This window comes from Lygodium microphyllum, chromosome 3 (assembly GCF_053477565.2).
Source record: "Lygodium microphyllum isolate KBCC chromosome 3, Lygodium_microphyllum_v1.1.10, whole genome shotgun sequence".
Classification (NCBI taxonomy): domain Eukaryota; kingdom Viridiplantae; phylum Streptophyta; class Polypodiopsida; order Schizaeales; family Lygodiaceae; genus Lygodium; species Lygodium microphyllum.
In genome coordinates, this window is record NC_141137.1 from 56,229,318 (window position 1) to 56,238,727 (window position 9,410).

Below are 9,410 nucleotides of genomic sequence, written 5' to 3' on the forward strand. Positions count from 1 at the left end.
GAGAGAGAGAGAGAGAGAGAGAGAGAGAGAGAATTGGTATGCTTTTACTAGAAATGTTCTTGTAAGAGAGTGATCGAGAACATGCAATAAATGTGTGATAGTGGCTAACTAGATTGTCCCCATACCTTACAAGGAGAAAATCCCTCTTAGGGATTTCTTTGAGCCATTGCCTCATATCTATAGTTTATGCATGGATACATATGTTGTATAGAGATTAGCTCAAGCTCAAACATGGGAAATATATTCTACAATTGGATTTCATCTGTCCCTTGGAATTTTGTTGCTTCTTGCCTTCTTCTTTCACATATTTTATTTTGCTACTAGAATGGATTGAAATGGTAGCTTCATAGAGAAAGAACTCTTGAGGTTTCAAGTGATAAGAACACCCCAATATAGGTACTTGGCTCAAAAGTTTTAGCATTCAACGATGCAATGAGCATTGCAAAGTGCAGTAATGAAAGCGTGATTGTAAGGCTCCTATAATTAAGCCCAAACAATATTCTATTCATGGTGGGGATGTAAAATTGGATTTTCCACCAACCTACGAGGTGTTAATACAAATGATTAGGATGGGAAAAAAGTCTAATTCGCATAGATAGACCAAAAAAATGCATCTAGGCCATCAAATTGATGGAGTTGTGAGAGCTACTCATTGCATTTGACTCTTACGAGGTTCGAATATCCACTTTGTCTAAATTCTGGCTCTTTTAATAATGCATACTTTAAAGGGTGTCTCAAAAAACTATGTGCCTTGGAGTCTTTGCAATAGGTGGGACACAAAAAGTATTGTGCCACTTTTGCAAGCTCCATGCCACTTCTATGTAGATTTTTCCATGTAAGGTATACTATGCCATGGCACACAAGGAGATCTTTTTAAGACATGATCCATACAAGGTTACATGTGTATGTTTTCTAGCTAGGGACATTGAAATGTGTCCTTGAGAGAACAAGGGATTTGGAGGTAGGCTATTGAAGGAGATAAGATCCTTGATCCAAAAAAGATAAAAAATGAGCATATTTAAGGGGCTTCTTATGTCTACCTTCTTACATTTAAATGATAAGAATAAAATTAAAAAATGGCATCTATTGAATTGCCAAACTTATTAAAGGAAATGGTTCCCCTTTGTTAAATGGATAGTTCCCCTTGCCATACTTATTAGAGGAAATGGTTCCCCTTACTAAATGGGTAGTATATCAATGTACCTTCTACTAATGTTAAATCATTGTCTATTATTTTACTCTTAACTAGGCGACTATAATAATGGAGGAGAATCCAACATATTGCTAGAGTAGTAGTGTCCTTGATAGCATATGGCTACTAAAGAAGCAATCTATCTATGATTTTTTCAAGGTAGCAAATTTCCAAGATAAGGTAAACCTTGCAAGAAGTGCTTCATCTCCCAAATGTCCACAAAGGGCCCATTTTAGGTTTTGACCTCATCAATAAGATGCAAAGACGTTGTGATGAGGGTCCCATGCGTTGTTGGGTTTAATTTGACGGTACGCAAGGAGTAATTAGATGGGTCAAATTTTCTTGAGATGTAAGTGATCCCTTCTTACTTTGATAAAAATTGTGTTCATTCTAAATCATACATCTCTATCTTGCATTTATTTTGAGTAACCATTTATATGTCTCTTTTTAGAGTTCAAGCGCTTGTGATGATAGCCACATGCAAGATGAAAGGCAAATTATGAAGTCTTAGGTTTTGTTTAGACCATGTTAAACCACTAAAAGAATGCCTTAGAGATTTGTATGGATTCATAGTAGTCAAGGCAAGAGCTAATTGGGCTACAATTAGAAGGCTGTACAATGGGGATGGCAACAATGTGATGCATCTTCAAGAAAGGTCCTGGATTTTCATTGGGAACAAAATCTACATATCCATATTCAGTCTATATAATGGGGGTGGCAACAATGTGATGCATCTTCAAGAAAGGCCTTCAATTTTCATTGGGAACAAAGTTTGCATATCCATATGAAGAGTTATATGCAAAAGAAAAACAACTAGAACAACTTGCTCTAGTTATGTATGAAGAGTTACATATGAACAAAGTCTCCATATCCATATGAAGAGTTATGTATGAAAAAAAAACAACCAAAACATCTTGCTCTCATATGTAAAATAGAGATTAGCTTCAACAAAAGAAGTAACACAATCAAAGCTCAAGTTATTCAAATTTCACCCTAAGACACTCTAACATACCAATAATGGATAGTTTGTTTTATTGGTGGGAAATATGAAGTGCACATTGGAGAGGACATAGAAATGGTACATTTAGAAATTGTGCATTATTGCACTACTTGAAAAGCATAACATCATAGATGATAAGGCCTTTGTGCTTTCAGAACACAACTTGTTATCTACAACACAAAGTTTGACTCCACACAATTATCTTGTAGAGTCAAAGCATAGCAATCAGCTTGTTGGCCAAGGATATAAAAGAGTGGTTGAGTTACACTATGTATGTGTTTCAGACATGACAAATTCTCTATTGCAATGTGCAAAACAAAAAGTGCACTTGCAGGAGAAGCTTCTACTAGAATATTTGTTCAAAACCTTGTAGATAGAGTACAACAGACACAAGCTCCCAACCCATCAAAGGTGGCATAATTGACAAACAAATATGACTAGCAAGCCATTATATTAAGGAAAGGATGTGTTGAAAGGTGACCATGAAGTTGTTTGGAGGAAGTGACAACCTAACTAAAAAATGATATCATCATTTAGAATTTGTATATTAATGAAGATCAAGTCGAGTTGGCCAAACCTAGAAAGATATTCATGGATAAGGGAACTTCTAGGGCTAGTCTCAAAGAGAAGTTTCAAGAGCAACAAGCACCCTCTACTAAATGGGAAATAACAAGGACCATATAGAAGAGTAGAGTGAAATTCTTGGAATGGATTGATTAAATTTAAAAATTTAGATAATGTAATAAGTATACTAGGAAACACACCAACTGTCACAACACTTCCTTTTTGTGCCATCAAGATGCACCCAAATCATGAGGTAACAAGGCTCCATTCATGTGATTTTGATCACTCCAACAATGCAAAGCATCTAGACAAAAACATATGAATAGCTACTAGACTCGCATTGTGTGGCTAGTGGATGTGGAAATAAACTTGATCAATGTTGAAGTAGAGAGACCAATTTTTTGGATGTGAGATTTTGGATCATGTAGCTAAAGTAGCAGCAACATGTGAGGTTGATGGAGAGGTGGTGGTAGTAAGAAAATGAGATGGAGGATATGAATATCAAAGGATGCAAAAAAGAGGATAACCACATGCATTAATCATGGATGAAACTCTTTTGACTCATAGGGTAGTTAAAGAGGGCATACATGAGACTATTGGAATGAAGAGTGACTGCACATAAAACAATTATCAAGTGTACACAACAACCCATCCAAAGTGCACTTGCCTTGATTTTCAAATTTGCACCAAGGAAAATAGAATGTACCTTGCTTGTGAACACATCTATCTTAGCTTTTTGTGTGCCATGGGACTCTATCAAAAGGGAAGATATGTTCATAAACCAACCTTCCATTTCTAAAAACTCTAAAGGATGGCCTTACATGGCAATGTACTTGCATATAAGTACCTTGTATTTTGTTTCTTTAGAGCCATGGCAAGAGCGCATTATATGTATTGCAAACTTATGTGCATGGGTAGTAAAATTCTTGCTATGGAAGATTTTGTGAACTTTATTCTTGGAGTTGGCCAACTTTGGTATGTCAATGTTGTATTAGAAAGGGAATCCTCTTCAAATCCATTTTATATGTTTAATTTAGTATCTTCTTAAAGTGTGAAGTATTAATCAATAATTGTTGTTGAATATGTAATGAATTTGTTGTTCAATGTCTAATATGTGATGAATTGTATGTTATGCATCACAAGATTAGGTCAAAGGCATCCTATGAGAGAGAAAACTCAATATTTTCATTCCTTATCCTTATAATAACTCTATAAATATGAAAGAGTCAATAAGTAACTCTTACTCACTACCTTGGGACTTTGTTGGTGAATGCCTCACATACATTTAGATGCATGTGTTATCTCACAAGCTTTGTGTGTGTGTGTGTGTGTGTGTGTGTGTGTGTGTGTGTGTGTGTGTGTGTGTGTGTGTGTGTGTGTGTGTGTGTGTGTGTGTGTGTGTGTGTGTGTGTGTGTGTGTCGTGCGTGCGTGCGCGCGCGCGCGTGCGCGTGCGTGCGCGTGCATGTGCGTGTGCGTGTGCGTGTGCGTGTGCGTGTGCGTGTGCGTGTGCGTGTGCGTGTGTGTGTGTGTGTGTGCGTGTGTGTGTGTGTGTGCATGACTTCGTTGGTGAATTCCTCATGTATGTTTAAATGCATGCTTTACCTCACAAGATTCAAGCATGCACAAGCAATTACTCACTACCGCATGACTTCATTGGTGAATTCCTCATGTATGTTTAAATGCATGCTTTACCTCACAAGATTCAAGCATACACAAGCGTGCACACACACACACACACACACACACACACACACACATTTATGAGAGAAAGTTTGCCATCATCTCTTCAAAATTCGCAAGAAAAGGCTCACCCAAAAAGTTCTCATTCATGCAATTGATATTACCTCTAAGAGATCATGAAGAGAATCATTGAGAATCTAGAAATCTAGGTACACATTATTGAAATATCTCAATATTTGGGAGAAATCATCTTTCCTTTATAGAATATATAATCCACATCTTTTATGATCACAAGAAGTATCAACCCACGTAACTTTATGATTATAAGGTAATATTCCTCAAGTTACTCCAAGGTTTCAAAATGAAACCAAAAGGCTTTAGATTATTTTATATCACGATGGTATTCAATGATGAAGTGATATCATATTGTTTTGTCTCTTTCTTGAGAACTCTTTACTTTAGAGGAGAGGTATACCAAAAAGTTCCTTCTTAAAAGATGCATTGCATGTCCTAAAGATGCATTACTTTAGGAGAAGTTATACCATTTCCTTCTTAACAAAAAGCAAGGATGATGTTGTGGTTTTTTTTCATAACATGAGTGAGCTATTTTATCTCACACTTCAAGTGCAGATTAACTCCAAATTATATGATCCATTTCATATATCGTTTTACATCCAGGGCATTACATGTGTTTTGGAAGTAGCATATGACAATTACAAATTTCTTGAAACTCAAGATGTGTTAAGGAATATCTTCTTTCACCTTAGTTATTGGATTCACATGCATTAAAGGACATCTTTGTTAACCTACTCATCAACTCCAACTAAATCCGGAGATATTTGCTTAATTTCTACATTTAGTAATCTTCCTTCATACTTGCTTCACTCATGGAATGACTTCATTGACCAACATATAGCCTAACCCACAAATTATTTGGTAGCACCACATTTTGTTGGTACCTACAAAATTACAAAGTTCTAAAGGTTAGGGAACACTTTCGAGAGATTACATTTAAAGATGTTTTCTTTTTGAAACATAAGTATAATTTTTAAAGACCAAGGCTTGAAGCATTGCTTCTTACAAGCTACAACCTCTTGGCATGTTGCATTCAATGTCATCTTTTAGGACTCATTTTCATCTCACCGGATTAGCTAGTTTTGGGGAAGATGCTCTTTCTCCTTGACTAAGCATTGCATGTCTCACATGAGATCGTAGTGCTTGATATTATTTTTGACCACCTAAATTAACAATTAGTCCAACTAGAGCTCTCATTGCTTGGTCTTTTTAGCCTTTTCTAGCCATCAAACATTGAAAAAGCTATACTCTTCTAGCAAGCTTTAAGGATTCCTTTTTAACGTCGACCTATAGTATGAGTAGCTAAAAGTATTTGTGTCCAAGTAGAGCAAGTACCTATATCCATGCTTAAACGCGCTTAACTATCATCAACATGCTCCAATGGTAAATTATGGAAGCATTGGCAATGATTTCATCTCACATCCTCTCACATCTACATGATCTTATGTTCAATTGTGCATATGACTTCTAGATATACATGTGAAGTTTTTTCTTACACTAACAAGTGACTTTTGCATACATCTTCTTAATTCCCTACCACAATGTGGAGCTAAGCTTATATTAGTTCAATGGTATGGTAGAACAAGAGCTTACAAGGAATGTACCTCAAATAAATAAAATAATAGAACAAATTCTTATATTCAGACATAAACACAAATAAAAATGCATAGACCTTCCTTTCTATTCAGAAACATGCTCGACACATATACTTGTTGAAAATAGATGCCAATTCAAGGGAAGCATGTCATTCAAGTTCACAAAATTATTATGGTATCAAGTTCATGGACTAGAGCTGAAGAAAGTGAAATGTTGTACCTTAATGCCAAGAGGAACTAAGACTGTGTTGATTCCATGTATTGACACTGCTGGATAGTTCACCGCATTCACATCTACTAATTTAGCAACCTTGTTGATCATGGCCACATTATTCGTTACACTTATATTGAGTTGTTGTTCTCTATAGAGTGTGTGCGGCCTCCAAGGGTTTAGTCTTAAAGCCGTGTCCATGACACTACTAAAGTCATGAGGTTGTCGAATAAAATGATACTTAGCGAGAGCAAGTGTTGCCGTCTTATTCATGTTAGACCCAACAAGACATCCTTGAAATTTCTAATGTAAGCAAATAGAACAAATGAGTTAGTTTCAGGACATCCATTGATAAGATATTCACTAGGCAAGACAATATAACTATGAAACTACATTAGCACAAAAAGAAAGAGATTATCAAGCTTGCATCACTATAATAAGAAGACATGCATAACATTGCATGTGCGAATGCACATATATCAGCATAGAGACACATCTAAGAGCATTACAACATGAAGCTATAACACACATAAAGACTAAAATACACATATCAAGAGGCTTTTATCAATTAAATTTAGTTTCTTAAAAGAAGAACATAAAAGTAAATTGTCTCATGAGGTGATATCTATTGATCATGGCAATGCATTCTATTATGATTGAAGTCAAAGTGTTCGCATGGATACCTCAAATTACATGTATTCTACTTCAAGGGCAAAGTTTTCTAACTCCTATGTGTGCCTTTAGGAGTGCTAGTAGGTTAAAGCATGTATAGACTAACGTGTATAAGGTTCAATCATTTGTTTCCATGGATTATGTTTGTGAATTGTGCAGTTTAGGCTTCCTACAACTTCTTTATTCATCACTTCAATGGACATACTAACACGTACAAATCAAAAGTGATGTGTAAGTGCTAAAAGACATGTATTACACTTCAAAGTCCTCTCTTTTAAGGTGAGAGGTGTTTAAAAATGTACTTTGCATCAACCATTTTATCACCAAAAGGTGATAGGGAAAGATTTGCCTATTTCCAAGTTTAAATTACCCTGGTTAAAAGCATGGAATATAGAATAGGCCTTAAAGCACCTTGGAACTATTCCCACCGCATTTTATTCAACCTTTTGAAAAGTGCCTATTCTTGCTTGCAATAAATGCTTATAAAATTCAAAGCTTATGGACACATATGAGTCCATATATAAACTTGCAATCATCTTGAGGGATGATCAATATAGTTTATGGTACAACTTCTAATGTTTCCCAATGAAAAGGAAACAAACCAACCCAAACAAATTTTTGGTGATTCACCTTTATCAGTTCAAGAGAATGTCCTTATGCTAGAAAATAATAATAAATGGGCACCCACAAGCTGGGAAAAAAATCACTTTCATGCATAAAAAGAAGTATCAACTTGTAGCCCATATCACATGTAATCTTACTACATTACCATGATCTCCATCAATGTAGGTCTTAATCCCATACAACATTGCAACCACTTCCATATCTATTCCATCTTGGTTCTTCGTGCGAAGCTAAATGAACATGATGCGCCTAACAAACTAGCAAGATGGAACTAAGTACTCATCCCTATTTAAACATGCCTCCCAGTTAAACATTAGATATGAGTCCCTCTCTCTTACACACTCTATTTGTCTCAAGATTCAAAGGACATGGTTCACACCCACTAGATCTTGGGAACGAGAATCCCTTTTTATAGAAACCACCTTCTTTAAACTATGTAGGATGGCATCATTATATGCCCAATATATGGCACACAATGTGTGTCCACGTAACAGATTATTTGGTAGAAGGAGTGCCATTGAACAAATCCACACCTCTTCTTACCACCTATGGACAAAGGTAAGTAGGTATTGCCCTTGGAGATTTTAGCATCACACATGCTTACTATGCCATATGTAACCTAAAGTACATGAAGCATTATAAATGTCAAGTATACTATGAAATCAAGGGGAGATTTCACTCTCTTTTATTGAGATTTTGGGCCTCTTTCTATGATGACAAGCTACACATTAGCCATTACATGGCTTGTGTAGACCACTTCAAAGGAACACCCTAGCTCATTTCCCACTCTTAGATTATAACAACTTTCATGACCATTATGAGAGGAGTCATAGTAGAGGGGACCACACAACTTAGTTAATCAACATGATCAAGACTTAGGGGACTTCAACCCCAACAATCCAAGGTTGCATACAATTATTTAAGTGATCGTTGCAAAACACTGATAGATGTCTCTTAAACGACCCTTCATGTGTCGGAGCACACGTTGAAGCACCCTATGAGGGAGATCTTGGGGCGACCTTTTAGGGCTTCTTATATCTTTCAGTTTTTCATATTCTTATAGTCATGAGTTGTACAAGTTTGCTCTCAATTTGCTACAATTTGCTTTCATTTCTAGTGGTACACACACACACACACACACACACACACACACACACACACACACACATATAGAGAGAGAGAGAGAGATGGATGAAAGGGCGATGCATACCTTGAAGGCGTCATTGGTAGGTGCAAAGAGGGTGAACATGTTGGGGAGGTTGATGAGGGTGAGGTTGAAGACATCCGCGATACTGACGAAGCGCGAGTAGTTCTTGAGGGGCATAATCAGGCCCAGCCCCGGATTGAAGGAGGAGTCCTTGCCGCCATCGCAATGGGCAGGCCGCCCGCCCATGCCCACGCCCACCACCACCACCACCACCACAGCCACCGTCGCTGCGACGTTCATCCTTCCCTGCATGGCCCTCTCTCTCTCTCTCTCTCTCTCTCTCTCTCTCTCTCTCTCTCTCGCGGTAGTTGCTTCCAATTATAAACGTGAAACACCCTAAATTTTAAACGCGAATTTATTCATTATAGTAGAAGGTTTGCAACAGCTTCATAAAGAGCCACGATAATAAATGTTACCTACATAATACTACAACGTTCAATTGAGTTGCATGGTTATGTAAGATTTAGCCCAAACGCTAAATCCATCTACTTCACACCCTCGCTTTTAACCACCATCCCACTACATATCACCTCTTTGCCTCTAAGAACTTTCCATTTCTTGACTCCCATAACAACATTCGTCCACTTAT

The 9,410-nt window shown here is 37.0% G+C and overlaps 1 protein-coding gene across 1 annotated transcript; it reads right to left on the reverse strand.

The window, feature by feature from the left end:
- Nucleotides 1-5,067: 5,067 nt before the first annotated feature.
- LOC148038367 (uncharacterized) lies at nucleotides 5,068-9,011 on the reverse strand. Its single transcript, XM_087675413.1, has 3 exons — nucleotides 8,825-9,011; nucleotides 6,328-6,621; nucleotides 5,068-5,396 (listed from the first exon to the last, which is right to left on the reverse strand). Exons 1-3 carry the CDS (start codon nucleotides 9,005-9,007, stop codon nucleotides 5,367-5,369), a joined length of 507 nt encoding a protein of 168 aa, XP_087531539.1. The 5' UTR covers nucleotides 9,008-9,011; the 3' UTR covers nucleotides 5,068-5,366.
- Between the last annotated feature and the right edge of the window lie 399 nt (nucleotides 9,012-9,410).

Coding starts and splice junctions, on each gene's coding strand:
- LOC148038367 (XM_087675413.1), bottom strand. CDS start 9,007: ATGGGCGGGCGGCCTGCCCATTGCGATGGCGGCAAGGACTCCTCCTTC. Junction 6,622..8,824: donor CTACCAATGACGCCTTCAAG/GTATGCATCGCC, acceptor TGCTTACATTAG/AAATTTCAAGGATGTCTTGT. Junction 5,397..6,327: donor TAGTTCCTCTTGGCATTAAG/GTACAACATTTC, acceptor GTAATTTTGTAG/GTACCAACAAAATGTGGTGC.